The following is a 23,701-nucleotide window of genomic DNA, read 5'->3' on the forward strand; positions in this document are numbered from 1 at the left end:
TTTGTGTGCTAGGCTCTGCTCCTCTTTTATATATGAACAAACAACACGTACACATAACAGACTTTGATTGCCTTTCTACATTGTAAAAGTAATATACACGAATTTTTTGAGACGATTGTGGTATTCAATTATAATTTTTTGTGAGTTTACAAAAATCCAAGTGTTTTCAAATTTTCATTGATTTTAAAGGATTTTAATAAGTCATGGATTTTGATGGATTTCATTGTTTCTCAATTCTCTAATGATAAACTCTATCACCCACCATAGTGTAATGACTATTATTATTACCACTTCCACCATCATGTCGTCAACACCGTCTTACCATGACCACTCCTCCACCCCACAACCACCACTGCCACCATCGTCACTGCCATGAGCATCATCTCCAAATTTACTATGATCACCATCGACACCACCATCACCATGACCGCCACCTCTACCATGTCATCACCATTGCCCCCATCCTTACTGCTCCACCACGCCTACCACTGCAATCATTACCCCTACTATTATCACCGTCACTAAAGACAGTAACTTTACTACCACCATCTTGCTGACAATCATCGCATCATACTTCCACCAACTAACGTTGCCACATCATCACAATTTCAATAGTAAAGACATAAAAATAATAATGCTTATTAATAAATTGGTCATTAAAAAGTCTGACAATCCATAGAATTCTAAAAAATTCTAGCAATTAAACTCTCTAAAATTCTGTAAAAGTCTATCATATAACTATTTTCTTTCCACAATAGTATATCATAAAGTCTATGAAATTTGATGGAGTTTATAATAGTCCGGAAAAATCTACTTAAATCTATAAAAGTTTATCAATAAAAAACTCAACAAAAATCCATATAAATCTTATTACACTGCTCCCGTAAAAGGCTATGGAGTTCAAACTTGATAATCACTCACAACTAACAACCTTCTATAAGATGTAAGAGCTAAGTCTGCTAGGTACGGCTCTTATTAAAGAAGATGAAGCAAGTAGAAATCTCTGAATATAATGGTTAAGACATTTCTCTCCAGTTCATCGCGTCTCGACTTAATTATTCATTTTCATCCCATTTATTCATCTCCATCTTTAATTCTAACTTAATGATAAAAGGACTATAAAGTGGAAACCTTGAATAATTAACTTTTACGAAACCAAAAGCATCAAACCAGTCTCCAAACATGATTAAAACTATATTTCACAGTAAACTTTAGAGCAAGGCATCTACTTTTTTGTTTTAATTTTTATATTCTTAAGAATTCCCGATAAAAAAAGAAAAAAAAGAAAAAAAAAAAAAGGGGGAAATGCCACCCTGAAAAAGGAAGACGAATTTCCGATGTTTCTCACCAACCTTATTTTTCTAGAGAGATAGAGAGTAGTTGCGCTTACTTTCTCTCTCCTCTCTCTCTGCTCTTTGGAAATTGGAGTCAGAGTCAAGGAGTTTTAGATAGAGGGAGAAGAAAGGAACCCAAATCTATTTTGTCTCCCTCTATCTCTATGCACGTTGAAGGCATTTCTAGAGAGAGAAAGTTTACCAAATTTCCCTCTCACTTCTCTCTCTCCGACCCCAAAAGAAAAGGCAGTTAGAGAGAGAGAGAGAGAGAGAGAAAAGCAGAGGGTCTTCTTCCTATTTTTGAACCGGGTTCGGGCTGCGGATCACAGGAAATGGAGTTCGTGGGAAGAAGTGTGAAGAAGGAGCTCAAAGGCCACGGTTTTTTCGCCGGAACTGTGAAATCGTACGCCGCCACATCTGGGTTGTTCGAGGTCGTCTATGAAGATGGAAATACTGAGGAGTTGAGCTTCGATGAGGTCTCTTTGCTCCTTGGTTGCGGTGCTGAGGTTGACCTCGTGGAGGCCGCCGCCAAACCGGGCCGAAAGCCCAAAAAACGGCGGCGAATTGAAAGGAAGCTAGAAATTCGAGGTAATGCTGCTCTTGGAAATGCTTCTGGGTTTGATGGGGATTTGAATGAAAATTGTAATTTGAGTGATGGGTCTGAGGGAAAATTGGAAGTTGAACAGAGGTTTGGAGGGAATTTGAGGGAAAATGTGGCGGTTAGTGGGAATTTGAATGAAAATGTTGATTCTAGTAATGTAGTGAATAAGACCCTAGAACAGGGAACTAGGTTGATTACTAATGGGGATGTAAATCGAGTAGATAATTTGAAAAATGGGATTGATTTGAATGCTGGGTTTAATTTGAATTTGAATGATGGATGTGACTTGACTGTTGATTCAAATGTTGGCATGAAGGGAGTTGTGGAGAAAAGAGATTGTATTGATTTGAATTTGGATGCAAATGATGACTGTGTTGAGAATCGGAATGGGGATATTAGTTTGGGCGGTTCAACTTTGGTTATCCATGGAACCCAGAAGAGGGGCTGCGATTTCGATCTCAATTTAGAAGTTAATGAGGAATTTAAGGATACAGAATGTGACTGTGAAGAAAAATTTAAGGTTAATCCCAAGTTTGAGATGATTGAAGGAAGTCTAGAAAAAGAGAGGAGTGGAGATGCTGAAGAAAAGATTACCGAAGATGGTAATTCTAATGGGACGTGTAAAGAAGTGTATATTGATATTAATGAAGATGTTCCCATGATGAACGTTGATGACCCCATTGACTGTGCAGCTGGTGAACGACTTGATGATAAAAATCGTTGTTCTAGTGGAGATTTGAAGGCTGATAATTCGCTTGGGATTTTTGACACTGGCTGCATTAAAGATAGTGGATTGGTGGAAGTTCTGGTAAAAGATAGTCTCTCTGAGGCTTGCACTCCAAGGATTCATGGAAACCTAGGCGATTCAAGAAGTCCATGCATTAAAAAAAGTAGCCGTAGAAAGAGGAGAAAACTACTGGATAATTTGAAATCTATGACTACAGAGACAGTTTTGAGGAGAAGTGCTCGTAGAGGTTCTGCTCTAAATCATGTTTCTGTCAGTGATCCATTGTCCTTTTCTGAGGAAAAACCAGCGATTTCTGGTTGTGAAGAGACTGAAAAGCCTAGTGTTCTTCCTCAGGAGCTGGAATTACCTCCTTCATCACAACATTTAAATCTAGATGGAATTCCTGTACTTGACCTTTTTTCTATTTATGCTTGTTTAAGATCATTTAGCACTCTATTATTTCTGAGTCCCTTCAAGTTGGAGGATTTTGTGGCCTCACTAACGTGCAAGACTCCTAGCTCGTTATTCGACCATGTTCATGTTTCTATTTTACAAACACTGAGAAAACACTTGGAGTGGCTTGCAAATGAAGGTGACGAATCTGCTTCTAATTGTCTGAGGTATATTCTTTGCCCCCCTTTTACTATATTAATCTGATGTCACCCCTTGGGTTACTTGAACTTCCTATATTGATTTTGAACATTTTGTGTTAATCTTCAATGTAGGAGTCTCAATTGGGATTTTCTTGACTTGATTACGTGGCCAATTTTTATGGTGGAGTATTTCTTGATCCATGGTTCGGGACTAAAACTGGGTTTTGATCTCAGTTGCTTCAAGCTATACAAAACTGACTACTACACACAACCTGCTTCTGTAAAAGTTGAAATACTACGGTGTCTTTGTGATGATTTGATAGAAGTGGAAGCCATAAGGTCAGAGATTAATAGAAGGTCTTTGGCAGCTGAGCCTGACATGGTGAATGACCGGAATTTGAACTATGAGGTTGGCAAGAAAAGGAAGGCTCCAGTGGAGGTCGCTGGTACCTCGAATTTGAATGATGAGGTTGATGATGACACCAACGACTGGAATAGTGATGAGTGCTGCCTCTGTAAGATGGATGGAAATTTAATATGCTGTGATGGTTGTCCTGCTGCATATCATTCAAAATGTGTTGGAGTTTCTAATGATCTTTTGCCGGAGGGTGACTGGTACTGCCCTGAGTGTTTGATTGACCGGCATAGACCTTGGATGAAATTGCAGAAGTCACTCCGAGGTGCAGAGTTATTAGGGATTGATCCTTGTGGCCGGCTATATTTTAAAAGTTGTGGGTACCTTTTGGTGTAAGTTTATCTTTTTTAATCTTTACATGGCTTTGTATTATATCACTGCTGGTGTTACTCTTTTAAATTGCAAAGATGACTAGTTTTGTTATTCATAGGTCAATTTGCTCTTAATTTTGGCCTACACAAGCATCTTGCTTAAAATCATTATTCATGAGAAACAAACATTAATCTTGTGCTGAGTTACATTGATATATATTAAAAAACCTATCAAGAAGCATGAAGTCTGTTGGTTGTCCCATATTCATATCCAAGTGAATTTATAATAAACAGTCATTTTAAGATGCATCATACCCGGATATCTAACCGAACAAGTTCTTAAATCTTAATTAATTAATTGCTAGACCAATCAGCTCCATTTCCATTTTGCCTAGTCAATTAGCATAGGTAATCTTTTCTCCTTTGATTCCTCCCCTGCACAAGTTGTATATTTATCATTCCTTAAAATCTCAACATCTTAAAATTGTTTTCAATTCTTGGTTTTTAGTTTTCATTTTGTGCGCCATTACACATGCATACTGTATACATTCTTTGCAGCACCCTTCCTCCACCCTTTTTTATTCCTCCTTTCTTATACATACTTTGCTATATTGTAGCATAAAAAATGATTAATGAAAATAAAATAAAAACCAAATGGGCCCTTAGTGATTGAGCTATTCTCAGTTTCTTATGCGCATTGATATGTTCAAAATTTTTTTATTGAGATAATAATTCGTTGATTAAATGTATATTTAAATGTTGTATTTATTTCTCTAGGTTATGTTCCACTTCTCATCATATTTCGTATGTGTTTGGCTTCATCTGTTATGGCTGTTGCTCTTGCAGATCAGACTCTTTTGATCGTGAGTCCACATTCAACTATTACGACAGAAATGATCTGAATAAAGTTATTGAAGTGCTAAGGTCTTCAGGTTTTTTCTATGGTGGGATATTAGTGGCAATCTGCAAGCACTGGGACATTCCTGTTAGTTTCAAAGAAGCAGATAGTAACATTGGTTGCTTGACGCCCCTGGACCCTTCAGCATTTTCAGAAACATGTGCTGCTAAGAATGAGACTGATGAAGATAAAAAACTGCAAGAGAATTCAGTGATTGTGACAGCAATTCCAAATGTAACTTCTGAAGTGCCAGCTGAAACCATGCAAGTGGAAAGGTCAGTCATGCCGTGCGATTTAGATAGACCTGACTTTGTGAAAAAACTTCAGCCTGAAGACTTTTCTTTACCATCCACTAGCTCACATGTTAGAAGGGGAATTAATAAAGATAATATGGATCTTGGCAATGCTTTGTCTTCAATAACCGCTAGAAAAGGGGGCACTTCAGAAGTTTATTGTAGATTTGGTTATATGAACTATTACAGTTTTGGCCAAATCGCTTCATCTGTTACCGAGGAGTTGACGCGTAAGTCATCAGAAAAAATTAAAGAAGATAAAATAATAACAGAAGAGGAAATAATATCAGCACAGATGAAGACCATTTTAAAAAAATCGTCCAAATTTTTCTGGCCAAATATTGAGAACCGAAATACAGGTGCACAGAAAGAGAAATGTGGTTGGTGCTTTTCTTGCAAAGCTCCCGCTGATGACAAGGATTGCTTGTTTATCATGAGTATGGGGTCTATTCAGGATGCTTCTTATAGTGATAGAGTTGGCCTTCAATCGAAAAAGAATGGGAAAGGTCATCTTAATGATGTCAGCTGTCAAATCCTATCTATTCATAATCGTCTGCAGGGGCTTCTGTTAGGCCCATGGTTGAATCCACTTCACGTAGAACTGTGGCGTAAAACCCTTATTCAGGCATCAGGCATTGCCTCCATTAAATATTTACTTCTTATGGTAAGGAAATTATTTATTTTTAATCTGTCTGTAGTATAGAGTTTGTTAGTTTACATATGCTAAACCTTTAAGCTGGTGTTCCTGTCAACCTTTTGTTTTAATTATGCTCTGCTTTTCTGGTTTTTTCTCAAAATACTCTTTAGCCATCATTTGGAAATCTTTGCCTGCACCATGTTCATAAAAAAATCATTTCTTTTATGTGTGTGTATTTATTTTTATTGTAATGTATGTCATTGATTTCATCTCTTAACATTGGTGGATACACATGATACAGTTGGAGGCAAATCTGCGTCATCGTGCACTTTCAGCAGACTGGTTGAAACATGTAGATTCTGTTAATACTTTGGGTTCAGCTTCTCATGTTGTGACTTCATTACGTAGCAGAAGAAGGCTCAAGTGTTCAGATAGTGAGTCCAACCCCTCTTTAAATGCTGCCAGTGGGTTGGGAATGTTTTGGTGGAGGGGTGGTAGGCTTTCTCGTCAGGTTTTCAGTTGGAAGGTTTTGCCTCGTTCCTTGACTTCCAAGGGTGCCAGACAAGGTCTGCTAATTGTTTACTATTTATTATGTGTAATTTTACATTGTGGAGTTCTTTTACAGTTAAATCAACTGAATAATTATTCTGAATTCATTCAAAGTTGTAATATTCTGCAGCTGGGTGTACAAAGATACTGGGTATTTTATATCCTGAGAATTCAGAATATGCCAAGAGAAGCAAATCTATTGCCTGGCGAGCTGCTGTTGAGGCCTCAACTAGTGCAGAACAGCTTGCTTTACAGGTATTGTGCATACATTTTTCATTCAAATGGTGATGTTCAGATGTTTTACTGGCTTCTTGCTTGCTGTGGTATAAATAATAGCTGATGCGGCAGCCAAGTTCAAACTTCAATAAATTAGAGTCTTTGTACTTTCCTATGTAATAAATGCAATTTATGCATGTAGTCCGCAAGTTAATTGTTTTGAGTCTCTCTATGTTATAGTTTTAGCGTATTAGGTGAAGAAAGTTGAGGTTTCACCATAAAACCATTTGGCATTTTGTGGCGTAGCCCAACTTAGTTATAAGCCCATGCAAGGTTCGTCCTCCCATGAATGTGGGATTCATTCTCTACATTAGGTGTCATAAATTAGTCTTTAGAATTCCTAAGGATATTAATGCGGACCCTTCCAGATTCATGTACCAATTAGGGGAATATTTTTGCTCACCACCTTTAAGTGATGTTTATGCTCACTATCCTATTCATCACCGTTAAACAAGTTTAAATTTCGAGATCTGTGTAGTAGATCCCAAATCTCAAAATTTGAACTCATCCAATGGTGATAAATATGGTGGTGAGCATTACCACTACTTGAGGGTGGTGAGCAAAAATGCACCCAACCAATTAGCCTATAAAAGGGGCTACTTTGTAAGCTTTTGAAATAAGATTATTAGTGAAAGAAATTTTGGGTTTCCTGCTTGTGTGTGAAGCACAACATCAGAGTGTTTCCAAGGCACCTTCGGTATGAAGCTGAAGGCCGTTGTGATGCCGGAATTTTTCTAATTTCTGTATTGGAGTGATTCCATTACACCTTTGGTGTGATGCCAAGACTGGAGTGACTCTGGATCTCTGTCCTACATCAATTGTTTTTCTCTTTTGTTGATTGGTCTCAAAACTGTGTGATTTTAACATTTTTTTGGTCGCCGTTATAATTCATGGTCTTGAATAGTTACTGTCTAGAAATTTGCGTCCCTAAAATTTGTTATTGTTTCAGGTTAGAGAGCTTGATTCAAACATTAAATGGGATGATATTGAGAATTCACACCCTCTGCCCACGTTGGACAAAGAGTCGAGAAAATCAATCAAGTTGTTCAAGAAAGTTATTGTCCGCAGGAAGTGCTCTGAAGGGGGGACGGTTAAGTATCTTCTTGATTTTGGTAAGAGAAGAGCTATCCCTGACATTGTGAAGAGATGGGGTTCTCTGGTTGAAGAACCGTCCAGTGAGAAGAAAAAGTATTGGCTGGATGAATCATATCTTCCCTTGCATCTATTGAAAAGTTTTGAGGAGAGAAGGATAGCCCGAAAGTCTACTGATGTGAAATCTGGGAAAGTTCTTGAGGTTGCCAGAGTAACAAAGAGGCCCCGGGAAGAAAAGGGATTTATGTATTTGTTTTCGAAAGCTGAAAGATCTGAGTATTATAAATGTGCACACTGCAACAAAGATGTCCTGATAAGGTAACAAAAATTTGTTCTTCTGCATGTAATTGCCATCTCGTATTTTTTTGTGCTTGTCATTGCTTATACTTCCCATAATAGCTTGTTTTCTTTCGATTAAAGTAAACTGAGGAAATCCTTGTTCTGGAACTGTTGCTTTTTTAAGTCAGTTTCAGAAATATTACTCCTGATATTGGATAGAAATGGCCATTAAACGAATGGCATTTGGTAAGCCTTTCACTTAGGTTCATCTGTCAAAACATTGAGGTTCCTGTTAAGAAAAATTAGGAGGGATTGGGAACATCAATAGCTGTGATGTTTGAGGATTAAGTTCTATGATATGAAAAGATGGGCATCTCTTGTGTCTTCCTAGTCTTGTTAAAGGACCAATTCTTGAGATTATATTGTCATGCTACGTGTTAAATGTTGTATTGTTTATGTTTTTACTGATCATCTTGTATATTATTTTCAATATAATAGGGAAGCTGTGAGCTGCCAGTATTGCAAAGGTGTGGCTTTCCTCCTTCTCCTCCTCTCTCTCTCTCTCTCTCTCGGTTTTTTTTTTTTTCCTTTTCCCTTTGGTATGCGGTTCTGAAACATTGCTGGTGGAACACATGGTATCAATATTTTGTGAAGTCTTGAAGCTTGTATTTATTTTATCAACTCATTAACCTCACAAGTGAATGCCTTATAATCCCAGTCTTTTAATTATCCATTAGTGGTCTTTTGCTTTCCTCTTGGCCCTGCTCCAGGCTTCTCCACTGAACCCTGTAGTTATATTTCATGCTTGAAGGTAACTATGTATTATGTACCATTGATGGGAACTATTTATGACCCTAGGACAACCTTATTTGGTTGACTATCACGCTCCTGTTAATGTTCTGAATTTTATTGTTAGAGCTTTTTTCTGTGGGATGGTTCATTCCGCATTCTTTCCATTGCATTTTGGCAACTATATTGAAGTAGTAATATCTTTTCTTTCCGTTACTTTCCATTTTGACTTTTGGTGTACAATGCATATAGAAGTTAGACCCATTAGGAGCTAGCATTACCTATTGACACATAGCATGCTCTTTTTGTTACTTTCTAATGAATAATTGGTGCCCCTACAACTTTATGCTTGATACAGATTTCATTTGTTGTCTTAGCATTAGTATCTGATTGTTATTGTATAAATTTCAGGATTTTTCCACAAAAGGCATGCCAGAAAGTCTGCTGGGGCAGTGGTTGCTCGGTGTAAATATACATGCCACCGATGCCAGAATGGATTGCGTCCTAAGATTGACACAAAAAGAAGGAAAGTTGAAACAAAGGGAGGGAAAGTAAAGCCACAGAAATGTAAACCGAAAGGAGGGAAAGTACAGTCACAAAAATGTACAAATTCTCAAACAGGTCGCAGATCAATGCGTTTGAAAAACAAAAAAAAAGCTTTGGCTGGAGGACGGCAAGTAAGATTGAAAAATAGCAAAACAGTTCCAGCAAGTGTACCCCTACGTCGTTCTCCTAGAAAAACTAAAAGCTTACCAGTGCAAAATAAAAAGCATAGCAAACGCAAGAAGGGGAAGAAAGGCAAATCCAATAAGGGCACTTATAAGGAACCAAATACAGTTACTTGGCAGAAGAAGAGAACGCAAGTCTATCACAGTTACTGGCTTAATGGTCTGCTATTGTCTAGAAAGCCAAGTGATGAACGTGTTACGCATTTTAGGGATAAGAAACTCCTTGTGCATTCAGAATGTGCGTTGACCATTCTTGATCAACCCAAATGCCACCTTTGTTGTGAAGCAAGATATACGTCTTCTTTAAATTATGTTTCTTGTGAAATCTGTGGAGGTAAATGACAAGTAATGCAACTGTAGTTTTAAACGTAACTCTTTTCATGTCATGATCGTTAATTCAGCAAGTTTTAGCTGAATTATTGTGCTCTGATTTAGTATGTCATAATGCTATTAATCTCCACAGATTGTACCAATTCCTCTTCAATTTACATATTTTAACATATCCTTCATTACCTTTTGTACCATGCAGTGTGGTTTCATGGTGAGGCTTTTGGACTGAATTCAGAGAACATTGGTAAGCTTATTGGATTTAAGTGCCACATGTGTCGTGAAGGGAACCCTCCTGTCTGCCCCCACTTGGAAGATGTGAAAACTGATGTCCCCCAATTGGCTGAAGCTCAAATTGATGGTACCGTTGATTGTTCTGAGGAAGTACCCAACTCCGTCCCACCTTTAAGTGAGGTATATATATGCATGTCAAACTTTGGCTCTAATAAATTGTGCCAGTTGTGTTGATGCAATAGCATCCATACAACGAATATCTGTCTCTTGTCAATTTAGGCTTGTATGGTATTATTGTGATTGGTTCAGTTTCCTTCACTCTAACAGTTAATATGTCAACAGTGCACTTAACCCTTGGCGATTCTTGTAAAGAATTGGCTTGTTTTAGAAATAATAATAATAATAATAATAATGAACATTAACCTCCAAGCATTGACAAGTTCTTTGGTATTAAATTTTGAGCTTCTTCTGTGTCAAAGATTTTAAAAGGTGTCCCTTCTAGTGCAACTTTTATTTCTTTTATTCCTTTTTTTTTTTTTTTTTTTTTGGGAGCGGTTTGTACTTGTGGTTATAATCTGTTTGGGTTTTGAGGTTGGTTAGTTACTGATGGGCCCCTTATCTATCTTATGGTTTCGTACAACTTATTTTTTAAGTAAAGTTTATGTTTCATATAAAAATGAAAAAGGTCGTTAAGATGAAGTTTTGACTTTTGAGTTAATGATGGAGTAGTGAAAATATTTGTCGTTGGTAGTTCTAAGTGTGTGATATGCTTACCAATTACCTACCTACGATTTGCAGATCACATGCAATTGAACACTTTTGGCATTATTCGAAGATGGTTACTTCATTGTGTTATCTGTTCTTTGAGGTACTTCATTGATATTATTAAAGGCAGAGTTGTGAGAACAGATGGGTTTCAGGATCCTCCACTCGAGATTTTTCAGTTAGGTGAAGAGGAATATCGTGAGGCAAGTTACTTTCTTGTGTGGTGAAGTTGTGGCAGCGGTGCCATATATCAAGAACCATTACAAAAAGCAAATGAACCAACAAAAGAGGCTGAAGTGGTACAAAATAGAAAAGAATGTCTTTTTCTTGCTACAAGATCTCTATATGTTTGTTCTGTGCACTTTATGATGGCTTACTTTTTTATTTTTCAACTCTTGCTCTCTTCAGAGACACACCCGCACCCACAATCACATTTCTCTCTCTTCAGACGCACCCACACCTCACATCTCTGGTTTCGTTGAGTGCTAGGGCGAGCATTTAGCGCTTGTGCAAGGACTTCAGTTAAGCAAATGTGATTTTGCTTACGGTGGTTACATTTTGTTTTACTTGTATCAAGATATCATTTTTAAGCATTCCCATCTCCATTTTAGAGTACTAATCAGTTGGGCCTATTCCCATAACCAAGTTCTGTTTTTCGATATCTCAAAGCTTTTGGTTTTGCTTTATCTCATCATAGAAGGGGGAGGGCATATGTTCTGGATACTCATGTGTAATGTTTCTCTTGTTGCAGGTTTCTAATTATCTTTATAGGTGATCTGCTTGTAGCGATTGAGGACGACGGGTGGAACACCCGAGGCTGCGTTCCTGGTGGAGTTACTTCCTGACGATGTTTAGATTTGATCGTAGGAGGTCCTGCATTTTCCGTCATTTGTGAGGCAGGATGATTAGGTGATACTAACAAATTATTAATGAGATTTCAATTGGATTTGAGTAGAGACCGAAGAGAATTAATTTCATAGACAGCAGATGCTATTTATTCTTTCAGTCAAAGTAACTGAGAGAAACAGCATTTAGATTTTAGATTGTTCTTACTTGGAACGTGACAGCTTCCCAAGTTTGAGATTTTCAAGTCGCCTTGATTGTATTCTTACAACTTGCAATGATATTGTACAGGTAAGTACATAAGATTTCTGTTTTTCGTGGTAGAAATTAGGCCTGGGCATTAAAAAAAAAAAAAAAAAAAAATGAAAAGGGCTTGAAAACTTTTGAGTTTTAATAAAAATGATAAAAATGTTTTGTAAGTAAATAGTACAATGAGTGACTTTTTTGAGTAAAAATGTCATTGTGGGAGTTTGCATTTTAGCATGTCATGAAGACATAATTTCATATGAGCTCTATAAATGAGAAACAGGTTGATTTTTTGTGCCATAAATGGAGTTGTAGATGCATACGTGCTAAATAAAAGTAAAAAACATGAAGTGTTTGTACCAAAGAAAAGTAAAAAACTTGTGAAAATGTGTTAAAATGACTTAAATAACCCTGAACACAAGTCATGTGCTAGGCACATGACATATATTGGACGGAAAACTTAACGGAGTTAGGATGAGATGACAAATTGATGATTTTGTAAAGTTGGTATGAGAAATTGCTTAAAATTTTAGTTTATATGACAAATTGAAAAATATGAACAAGTTCATATGACATTTCAAAAATTTTCGCTATAAATTGTTAGTTGTTTATAAGTTACCGTGTTTTCACTACATGAAAACAAAACCTGATTAGTTTAAAAGTCTCTTTGGAGAAGAACAAGGGGCACTATTTGGAGAAGGCAACAGTTGTTGCTTTGTTGCTCTCCTTGGGCTGCTTCATTTGTGCTTTTCTGAGCAATCACTCGTATTGGTACTACGTTATGTAGCTTTTGGGAGAGAAATTTGTTATGTATTTTTGTCTTCACACAAACCGAAAACTAATCCAAACCAACCCGCCACTGTTGGTTAATCAATTTGATCGGTTTTGGACCCAGCTTGGTTGGTTTCAGTTTGCAATTTTGGCCCAAACAACAAGATTGGTTTGGTTTCCGTTTTGGCCTAAAACCAACCCTCACTGTGCACAACCACCATTGCTGCCATGATCGTCACCGCCACCTCCTCAACTCCAGAACAATCACATCGCCGCCACCATCTCACTATCATCATCTTCGCCACTACCACCCACAACCTTCCCATGGCTATAACCACAACCACCAAGTCACCACATTTTTATGCCCATCCTTCATTCCCATCATTTGAAATTTTTTTATTACTTGGCGCTTGTTGAACAGAATTGGCATGGACTAATTGTAAGGATCGGTTTGGATAGTCTTTAGCCTTATTTAAGGCCCGTGTTTTAAATGGCTTAATAAGGTTTGGTAAAGTTGTAATGCTAATTAATTCAGTTTAGTTTGAGGATTAAGATAAGTATCGGACATGTGGAATTTAGTTATTTTATTAGAGGTGGTTAAAATGTGTAAACATGAAGGAAAAAAAAGTGAACATATTCTTAGCTAGTTAGTGGTTTTTTTGTTTAATAATCAGTACTACGAGTTAGTTGTATTTTTGTTTACTTGCAAGTGAGTAGTATGAGATTTGGCTCATATGAATGGCAAGAACATGTAATATTTGTATTAAGTTTAATACCTAGTTATGGTTGGATCAATTGTATGTCTTAGCTCAATCTTCTTACTCTAAGCATGTTTAATTGCAAGGAATGAATATCATTTATATTCAAGTGTACAAGTAATGTATTAAATTAAAATGTTTTAAAGATATTATATGAGATTACAATAACACCCAAATATAAGGAGGCAAAATATAATTTACCCTTTATTTATCTAATATCCCCTTTCTCCTCTCCAGTCCACAAGAATTACATTTTTGATTTACAAGAAGGAAACTAACAGAGCAGATTCCTAAGTGATTAATTACAGTCTAACATCTCCCTCCCCCCTTCGCGCAAAACGGTTAATTATGATTAGCATCTTCGGGTTTAGGTATTGTTCCTCCCAATGATTGTAATACCAAGTACTTTTTGGCGAGCTCTAATATGATCAGATTTATAAGCAAGCATCTCTTGTAAAATATGAGCAACGCCAAATCCCTCTAGAGCCCAAACTTTTATTTCTCCTACTCGTTGTCACCCTTGCTTGGCCCTTCCTCTTAAGGGTTTGTTGTGTAACAAGTGCATAATGTCCTCCATTTAGTTTGCTAGGGGTAAAAGTTTTGTATAAATTGCATTGCCATGCTATTAAGTATTTTGATTTAAGTTCTTTTCTTTCTAAGAGGTGGAATAGAATAACTCGGTTGAAGTGTAATGATCGTACATTTGTAATGCTTATAAATCCCATAATAGTTCCCATTCTTCTACCCTTTCCCGAGAGTCCATACTAGAATAAATGAAGTTTTCTGAAAGAACTTGCTAGTGGAGGAAGACATCCTAAGGATAAGAGACATAGCGCTAAAAAGAGAGCTAAAAAAGGATCATTTGTGTATAGTCTTGCATAATCTTGAATGTTATCAGATATGATATGTAGACAAATGGCACAATGCAAGCAAAAGTTCCTAGATTCATAGAGATATAGAACAAAATACAAGTTATCATGATAATAAGTTATCATGGTAGATTAAATTTGTAAATTAAATGATGTATTACCAATAAAAAAATAAATAAATAAGCACGTTAATCAATATTTAAATCACTGTTGCGGTTACGGGAACAGATTACGTAGGAAGACAAGAGAGCAACACACACCTGTAACCTGTTCATCACACTCACATCAGCTGTCTCCTCTCTTCTCTCCAGTTTCAATTCAACGGCTTTCTCGCTAACATCTTCACCATGTACATCTCTCCCACACCTCCAATTCAATGGCTTTCAGTGCAAAATGTTTCGAGAGCCGTCCCACTCGCATTTACATTACTGCTTCTGCAGCTGCCACCACTGTTGAGTCTGGAAACGGCGCCTTACTCTCTCCAGAAAAGAGCTTCGACTCCATTTCCTATGGAAGACACTTCTTTCCTTTAGCTGCTGTTGTTGGCCAGGTAAACAAAACACATTATTTCCCATCTTTCTTTCTCTCCAAATAATGCTGCATTGGATTTTTTATTCTGCATTTTCTTGATCAAATGTGAATTGGGGTTTCGGAATTTCTTCAAGGAATATTCCCCCCCCCCTTTTAAGTGTTAATATTATGATGTTGGGATGGTTTTTTTCATAAATGTGGTGTTTTTTGGATTGGACGCTATGCGCTTGGTATACATTTGGTCAGGAATAATCTTGTAGCTGAATTTTCCATAAATGGGGTTATTTTTGGTTAAACTGTTGCATATGTGGATTAGCCAGTTGCCACGGCATTGTGCCCGCCCCTTTGCACCCCTACTTTATTACAGTACCTTAAAATACCGTCTTGTCTTAAAATAGGGGTGGGGGTGGGTTTAAAATGTTGACAAATGATGGATAGTGTTCTTGTCATCCAACAATGAATTGTTCCCGAGACTCTACGATCAGTGTCCTATCAACCTTTTAAGCTTATAGAACGATAACTTCGTCAGTATGAGGGTTCAAAAGGATTGCTAAAATGTTTAACCAAAGTGATGCAAACAGAGTGATGCTTCGGTAGCTTAGAGTGTTGACCAAAATAAAGATGGAATTGCGCACTCATGTCCGCTGAAACTCTTTACATCTTTTGGACTGGTAATTGTTAATGATTTTCAATATATATTTTTCTTCCATTACTATGCATTTATAAACATTCGTTTTTAATTGCATTTATAACGAGTTTAGTTGCGTGTCCAAATTTTCAGGATAAGACGGTAGGGGTGGATTGAGAGATACTGTACAGATTTTGAGTGTGTCAATTGAATTCTTTTTTTCTTTTTTTTTCTTTCTATTCCAAATCAGCTGGCTGAATAAAACTTTTGCAGGGTTTAATAAAACTTTTGCAGGGTTTAGTATATAGTAAATCCTTGGATAACTATCAACTTCTACTATTGGCTAATTACTGCATCTATGCACATTTTTGTGAATACTTTTTTAATTTTTAGGATGCTATCAAAACTGCTTTGTTGCTTGGGTCTATAGACTGTGAAATTGGAGGTATTGCTATCTGTGGAAGGCGAGGAACAGCGAAGACAGTAATGGCAAGTGGGTTGCATGCTATTTTACCACCCATTGAAGTAGTCGTTGGTTCATTGGCAAATGCTGATCCCGCCTGTCCTGAAGAGTAAGGGTACTGAAAGCTTACAGGTTATTTTGTGATCAACATAGATAGAGGGGGTAACTCCCTGTTGATGGCATGATTCGCTTGGTTTTCTGGACTAAAGCAAAATGAATTTTTGCTAATGCAGTTTGCAAACTTTTTGGTACATGACAAGTTATGGAACTTTTTTTTGGAGTGTTTGATACAATTGATATGATTTGAGCCAGAAACACATCAATGGAACAAATTTACAACTTGCATCTCAATTTTCCCACAACAGGTCATTTTTCTTTCTGCATTCCCACGCGCCCACCCCCCCCCCCCAAAATGCATGCTTATTAGGTTTCATAATGGACTTTCAGAAACATCTGCAGGTTCACTTTAGGTTCTTTTTGGAAAATTAAATTGGATCGGCAATGAAAAAGTTTGTCCACAAGAAATTTTCTGTTAATAATTGAAATTAGAATGGACATGTTAATTATTTTTCTTTCATGACGCTTAGATCCGTTTAGTCCATTTCTTCTCACAATGTGATTACGATGACCCATACCCTTCTTTCCTGTAACCATCCTCTTCCAGTCAGTACCATGTGCAGTTTTGACGGAAATAGTGGGTAGTGGCTGTTGATTTGAAACTTAAATATTTACTTCTCTTTTAATGCCCTAGAAATTCCAATGCAAGAACTTTTGATCAGATGTTCTATTTTCACTATCCAGTTGATTTTGTGCAAGTCTCTTTCAATGATAAGGGTTTGGTTGTAATTCTTAAAGGTGGGAAAGTACTTTACCTGACTGCATGGAGTTTGATTCTGCTGGTAATATCAAGACTCAGATTTTCCGGTCTCCTTTTGTTCAGGTACTTTTCATGGAAAGATCTTTTCATATTCATATGATTTTCGTTTATGTAAATACCCTACTTTCACATTGTAGCCACTTGGAGTCACAGAGGACAGACTTATTGGTTCTGTTGAGGTTGAAGAGTCTGAAAACAGGAACCACTGTTTTCCAGCCAGGCAAAGCTCATCGAGGTGTATTATACGTTGATCAAATTAATCTTTTGGACGAGGGTATAAGTAATTTGCTTCTTAACGTACTAACTGATGGAGTTAACCCGGAAGAGGGAGCTGTTCGTGAACACTTACTAGATCGCATTGCAATTAATTTGAGGTACAAATCTTGTATTTACCTAGTGAAACAAGTTCTCTCTTTTTATAAGCTTCTTATTCTACTAATGATGCACACTTATTTGGCAGTGCAGATTTTGAAATGGGTTTCGATGATCGTGTTGCAGCTGTGGCGATTGCAACACAATTTCAGGAGCACAGTCCTGAAGTCTTTATAATGGTTGAAGAAGAAACGGAATCTGTGAAAACTCAGGTACATAGGCGGGAAAAAGTTAGTGGTTTTTTTTGCATGCTACATTGTTATTCTCATGAGATAGAGAGACATTGGGTGTATTGACATTACTATCATATACTCATAGTATAGAAGAATGTCACTGAGATTTAAACATCATTTATTTGCACCCTACATGATTGATAAGTTTTATTTATTTGAGAAATGAAAAGGATGTTGTAAAAAGGAGGCAAGAAACTATGTTGATGAAACTGGATTACTAACTTTACTCTTTAGATATGTTCAAGGACATTTGGTATAGTTACATAGAAGCATGTGCACCCATAACTTGTGGGCAATAGATTTTTTTCTTTGAATATATCATGATATATGTGATAGTTGTTCTTGCGGAACTTTGTGATGTTGGGAGATGAAATTTAATTGATTTTTTTACATTTTATTTACATGTTGCAGATCATTTTAGCAAGAGAGTATCTAAAGGATGTCACTATAAGCAGAGAACAATTAAAGAACCTGGTTTTGGAAGCTCTTCGAGGTGGTTGCCAGGTATTTTCTGTGGAACTCCTCATTAAGATCAGAAAGATTTTGCCTGAGTTTTTCTCTCCTCTTAGGTTAACCAATATCAGGTGAAACCATGGATTATGCTTCCATTGCATTGACACTTGAGCTTCCAACTGAATTGAAGATTTATAGTGTACTAAGGCGCTCCCTGCCCCTCATTGCAGCCCTGAACCTAAATTACCTGGGACTGGATTAACATTTAGCATTGGCTATTATGCAGTAGTGAATTGTGAACTACGATCGTTAGCTTTTTAGAAGATAGAATTTTCATATGAATTTCTTTACCTATTTTTGCATAATCTCCCAACTTTTACTTTTGTATGCACTCTGTTCGATGAATGCAGCCAGTTTGAAGGACTATTGCGGGAAGCTTTTTCGTTATGCCCTTGTGGATTTTTCTGGTTCGCATGTTCTTAGCTTGAGTTCAGTTTTGTTAACTTGGATCCCCACATTAATGTGCTTCTTTCACCCAAATGCTTTTTGGAGTCTGGGAGCAATTATTATGTCCTTGTTGATGTCCTGTCAGTGCCCATATTTGGCAATGGCATTTAAGAAACTTGTTAGGCTCAGAATTTTGGGGGTCAAACTTGAAACTTGGCTGAATAGTTGCAGTGATAAATTGTATTGCCAAAGACATAATGTATTTATGTGATATCTGTAACAATCGAGAGTAAAACTAAAAACCAGTGTTGATTCTTACAACTTGGGAAACACAATGGAAACAGAATTTGGTTTCCATGATATTTATTGCCCTAGGCCACCATGGATCTTATAAAGTCAGATAAAAGACCTCTTTGAAAACCGGGGTAGGGCTGCATCCATTTTGTCATCATCACCAGACCTAGTATTTTCAAGAGCCTAGGGGACCATCCTATTTGTTTTACCTGTTCTATTTCATCTCTTCATTTTATTGATGTGGACTTAAGGAGTGAAGAAATTTTTTATTCCTAAGTCTTAACTTGACCAACTCTTAATATTTGTTTATTTTCTTATGCTTCTGATTTTAACATGTTATCTTTTTCGCCATAACTGGGCCAGAAATTAACCTTCAAATTTCCTTGTGAAATATCAGGGGCATAGAGCTGAGTTATATGCTGCTCGTGTTGCAAAAAGCTTAGCTGCGCTAGATGGACGAGAAAAAGTTAATGTTGATAACCTCGAAAAAGCTGTTAAGTATATTTCTCTCTTATAAAAACAGGAAAATAAAGTTGTTAAGTATCTTCTGAAAGGCTGTGCAAATCTTTGCCTGCATACGCGCATGCACTAGTATTTTTGCATGTTGCAAAATATTGTTATTCAAAACAAATCTTTGTCTGCATACGCACAGGCACTAGTAATCTTAAATAATTTTTGTTTCATGACCATGCTAACCCTATGTACTACTGCTTATTATGTTATGAGTAGAGATGCATACAACTGATAAAAAGGAGCAAATCACCCACAATTCTCTTTGAACCATATGATTTTCCCATAAAAACAGCAGGAGTTGAAGTTGCTATGATTTTGTGGAGAACAGTAAGAATGTTGAAGAAAAGTAGCAGTTGTTCATTGTAACTTGATTTGTTCATTATTTTTCGTGAATTATCAGCCAACTCAAATAGTGAAAGGACTTTTGCACTTTGCATCGTAATAGTTTTATCATTCATCATTACTTACATCGTGATATTTTTCAATTTGCCGGAATATACCTTGAATTATAGTTCTGAGTTAGTACCTACTTCAGGTAGAACTGGTCATTCTTCCTCGTTCAATCATCAATGAGAACCCACCAGAACAGAAAAATCAGCAGCATCCACCTCCACCACCTCCTCCACAAAATGAACAATCTGGGGAGGAGCAAAATGCAGAGGAAGAAAAAGAGGTTTGTTAACATTGATTAAAATTTAATCTTCTCATAGAAATCAGTGCAGAGGGATTCCTTTGTTTACAGAGGGAAAAACATCACGTGTAACTATTCTGCAAACTTCCTGATATAACCAGGATGAAAATGATGGAGAAAATGACGAAGAAAATGATGAAGAGAATGAACAAGAGCAGGACCAAATACCTGAAGAGTTTATCTTTGATGCAGAAAGGGGGTTTGGTGGATGAGAAGCTTCTCTTTTTTTGAACAACAAGCACAGAGACGCAAAGGGAAGGCTGGGAGAGCAAAGAATGTGATATTTTCAGAAGATAGTGGTCGATATATTAAGCCAATGCTACCAAATGTTTAATCACCCCATCTTGTAGACTTTCAGAAGTTTAAAAAAAATTATGTTTGCTTTTTAAAAATGGGTGGTTGACTTTTCTGAACAAGCTTTGTTTGTAAAAGGGTCCGATAAGGGGATTAGCTGTTGATGCAACTCTTAGAGCTGCTGCACCATATCAAAAGTTGCGTAGGGAAAAGAACACTCAAAGCAGCAGGAAAGTTTTTGTTGTAAGATCTGATATGAGGGCGAAGAGAATGGCACGAAAAGCAGGAGCACTGGTATTAACACCCTGGTTTAATTACATGCATTCATTCTCGCCGTCATGGGTGGCTGATGATGCAAAAGTGCTCTCACTATTTTTCATATAAGAATTTTTTAGCCCCAGTTGTGACATAGGTTGCCATACTCATAGTCCATATAATTTGATAATCAGCTTTCCTTAGAATCTGAGAAACTTTGACCAATATAGTGACCCTTTTCTATTGACATCTTAAATTATTCATGTGCTGATGCAAATACTTAAAGTAGTTGAACGGTTTTCAATTTGCTTCATGGCAGGTTATATTTGTTGTTGATGCAAGTGGAAGCATGGCCTTGAATAGAATGCAGAATGCAAAAGGTGCAGCACTCAATGCAAAAGGTGCAGCACTCAAGTTACTAGCAGAAAGTTATACAAGCAGATATCAGGTGACAAAAAATTTCACTCTAGATTTGAAAGATGTGACTACCACTAGTTTAGTCTCAAGAAGATTTCTTCTGTCATTTTCTTGGCAAGAAAATGAGAGAAAACAAAGTAGAAGAGAAGCAGTATGCGCCAAGTAAATGGTGAAACGTAATTGTGTTGAATTAAATGTTTTATTCATTGACCCGGAAAAAAATAAATTCAACTTAATAGGTTGGAAACATCAGTAATCAAATAACAGCAAGTTCGAAGTCATTTTAAGTGTCAAAGGAGAGTGTTTTTTCAGTATGGAATCATCAGATCCAAAGTGCAGAACATTCATAGGGCTGGTTATCAACTTGGTATATATTCGATTGGCTTGCATTATGGAAGATCTTAACAATGGTGGTAAAGAAACATAACTCAACCGGAAAGTAGAATTGAGAAGGGAAAAGTTATGATTGTTAAAAGAGCTGTTCGTATAAGAGCTTGTATTTATTTAGCATGGCATATGCACGTCACGGAAAGTAATACATTGAACAGTTATTTTTCACATGAAACTGAGCTGTTCTCTTCGCCTGCATGAACATATTCATCAAAATAAATGATAGACATGATACTCCGTAGGATATAGTACAAAACCATATTCTAAGGATTGCACTTCAGAAAGGACATACTGATTTCCATTTTTACTTCAGACATGTCATGAATCCTTCCCCAAATTTCTATAAGAATTTAATTAAGGGGATTAATGTGTGCTTCTGATCACCAAACCATGGTAGAAGATCCTGGTGATTATTCTTGTAACAGTTTGACTGGTAATGTCGTTTAGGTTTCTATCATTCCTTTCCGGGGAGATTCAGCAGAAGTTCTTCTGCCTCCTTCTAGATCAATTTCAATGGCATGAAACCGTCTTGAGAGACTTCCATGCGGCGGAGGTTCTCACCTTGCTCATGGTCTGACCACGGTATGTTAGCTTCCCTCTTGAGTACTGGCATCTCCACCCCCACGTAACTGACTGTATTCTGAAATTTATACTGCTTAGGCTGTTACGGTTGGAATAAATGCAGAGAAGAGTGGTGATGTTGGACGTAGCAATAACGGATGGTAGAGCCAATATCTCTCTAAAGAGATCCACTGACCCTGAAGCTGCTGCTGCTAATGACGTTCCAAAACCTTCGTCACAAGAGTTGAAGGTAAATCTTGAGTGCTGTTGTTGGCATATTAGTTGTAGCCTGGACCACCTGATCTGAGATTGCATAAGACTTGGTTCCAAAAAATACGTTAGTATCTAAGGTTTTTATGCAAGACCCACGTATTTTTCAGACACTCTTATTTCTTATGTAGTTGCACATGTTACCCCTCTGCTTTTTTCTATTGCATTAACTTGTGGTATTTCTTACTGGTGCTTCTCAATGAAGGATGAGATTCTCGAGGTTGCTGGTAAAATCTACAAAGCAGGGATGTCTCTCCTCGTCATTGACACCGAAAATAAGTTTGTTTCAACTGGTTTTGCTAAGGAGATTGCCAGAGTTGCTCAAGGTTCGTTGTCCAACTTGTATCGTATATCGCTTGTTCTTCTTCATCTGTGAAGACTATCATAATCTCATCGTAACATTTGCCCTGCAGGAAAATATTACTACTTGCCGAATGCCTCAGATGCTGTAATCTCAGCTGCAACGAAGGACGCTTTATCGGCACTGAAAAGCACATGAAGCATTAGAAATTGTTGTTTATATTGTTCTATTCGGCTAATTTGACTCTGAGAACAGCTTAGTTTCCTGTAAAAGTATATTTCTTGAGTTTGGTGTCATTTGTTCTTTGATATGCAGCAAAGGATGAAAAAGATCACAAGAAAAACGAATTAAATTCACCTCAATGAGAGCAACTTTTGTAGCATGTACCTGCTGTCATGTAGCATCCCCTGCCAACCGTACAACGAATGTAGAGAAAAACTTACACATATCGTTATATGATTGGCAGGGTATGCCACAGTGGCGGTATACTCATGTCATGAAAGTCTTACATCAAACAAAATAAAATCTCTATATAGTCACAATATTAGGACCCAATCAATTTTATTATTCTAAGGCGGTTATTACCTAAAGAATATTATTTTTTGACTTTATTATGCTTAATGAAAGTCATATGGATACAAAGAACTACATCGGTAGTGGATCATGTCAATTTTCAAGATGTAACATTGGAAAAAGAGAGGCAACTAATCTCTAAACATACTAAAGGTTTCATGTCAAGAAGTCGAAAACATGCATAAGAAGCTTGAAACAATTTGGCTTTAACAAGAAGGTGTCCATGTTGACAAGGTATGACGTACCTGCAAGCTCAAATACATGCCATCAACTTTAAAAAATAAAGTACTGTCCCAAACAACTCTAGAGAAATATTCTTAATCTCCAACACAGTACACACACACTTTATCTCTGTAAGTTGTAAATACGAATGCTGGTTGGGCGGGATATCAAGTTGATCGCAAATCACCACCGGAGATTGTGTGTTTGTTGGTTGAAACTTGGTGACCTAAAAAGGAAAAAAACAAAATGTTGCGGCTCATTAGTGCCAAAGATGAATATAATGCTATGACATCAACAACTAGTGAATTGATTTGGTTGAAAGCACTACTTAAATGATTTGGGGTTCAAGACTTCACATCTTATGAAAATGTTCTGTGACAATCAAGCTGCTATGTACATTGCAGCTAATCCAATATTTCACGAGAGAATAAAGCACATTAAAACGGATTGTCATTTTGTTAGAGCCAAAAAATATACTCCAATATCATTAGAATGTCATTCATTTGAAGAAGTACGTAGTTGACGAACATATTAATCAAAGGCATCTCTTTCAAAATTATGTCCAAACTTGACTAGCACGA

At 37.0% G+C, this 23,701-nt stretch overlaps 1 protein-coding gene and 1 pseudogene across 3 annotated transcripts; both read left to right on the top strand.

The window, feature by feature from the left end:
• The first annotated feature begins 1,268 nt into the window (after positions 1 to 1,268).
• LOC148693070 (DDT domain-containing protein PTM-like) lies at positions 1,269 to 11,981 on the top strand. 2 transcript variants are annotated; one of them, XM_088679353.1, is made up of 12 exons: positions 1,269 to 3,282; positions 3,388 to 4,002; positions 4,828 to 5,836; positions 6,111 to 6,375; positions 6,489 to 6,613; positions 7,584 to 8,044; positions 8,504 to 8,532; positions 9,206 to 9,856; positions 10,052 to 10,263; positions 10,882 to 11,147; positions 11,257 to 11,369; positions 11,600 to 11,848. In XM_088679353.1, exons 1-10 carry the CDS (start codon positions 1,667 to 1,669, stop codon positions 10,894 to 10,896), a joined length of 4,998 nt encoding a protein of 1,665 aa, XP_088535479.1. In that variant the 5' UTR covers positions 1,269 to 1,666; the 3' UTR covers positions 10,897 to 11,147; positions 11,257 to 11,369; positions 11,600 to 11,848. The 2 variants fall into 2 exon arrangements, with proteins under 2 accessions (XP_088535479.1, XP_088535478.1); XM_088679352.1 differs by lacking the exon at positions 11,257 to 11,369 and having other exon boundaries at positions 11,600 to 11,981.
• Positions 11,982 to 14,672: 2,691 nt separating this feature from the next.
• Positions 14,673 to 22,681, top strand: LOC148693071 (magnesium-chelatase subunit ChlD, chloroplastic-like; annotated as a pseudogene). The gene is made up of 15 exons (XR_015953588.1): positions 14,673 to 14,885; positions 15,888 to 16,066; positions 16,813 to 16,897; positions 16,972 to 17,208; positions 17,295 to 17,418; positions 17,851 to 17,943; positions 19,031 to 19,126; positions 19,682 to 19,819; positions 19,939 to 20,165; positions 20,270 to 20,425; positions 20,706 to 20,834; positions 21,641 to 21,775; positions 21,854 to 22,004; positions 22,230 to 22,350; positions 22,438 to 22,681. The product of XR_015953588.1 is annotated as a magnesium-chelatase subunit ChlD, chloroplastic-like (transcript).
• Positions 22,682 to 23,701: the final 1,020 nt, after the last annotated feature.

The sequence above is a fragment of the Pyrus communis genome, chromosome 11, assembly GCF_041283825.1.
Source record: "Pyrus communis isolate YQ-2024b chromosome 11, ASM4128382v1, whole genome shotgun sequence".
Classification (NCBI taxonomy): domain Eukaryota; kingdom Viridiplantae; phylum Streptophyta; class Magnoliopsida; order Rosales; family Rosaceae; genus Pyrus; species Pyrus communis.

Coding starts and splice junctions, on each gene's coding strand:
- LOC148693070 (XM_088679352.1), top strand. CDS start 1,667: ATGGAGTTCGTGGGAAGAAGTGTGAAGAAGGAGCTCAAAGGCCACGGT. Junction 3,283..3,387: donor TCTGCTTCTAATTGTCTGAG/GTATATTCTTTG, acceptor TCTTCAATGTAG/GAGTCTCAATTGGGATTTTC. Junction 5,837..6,110: donor TTAAATATTTACTTCTTATG/GTAAGGAAATTA, acceptor CACATGATACAG/TTGGAGGCAAATCTGCGTCA.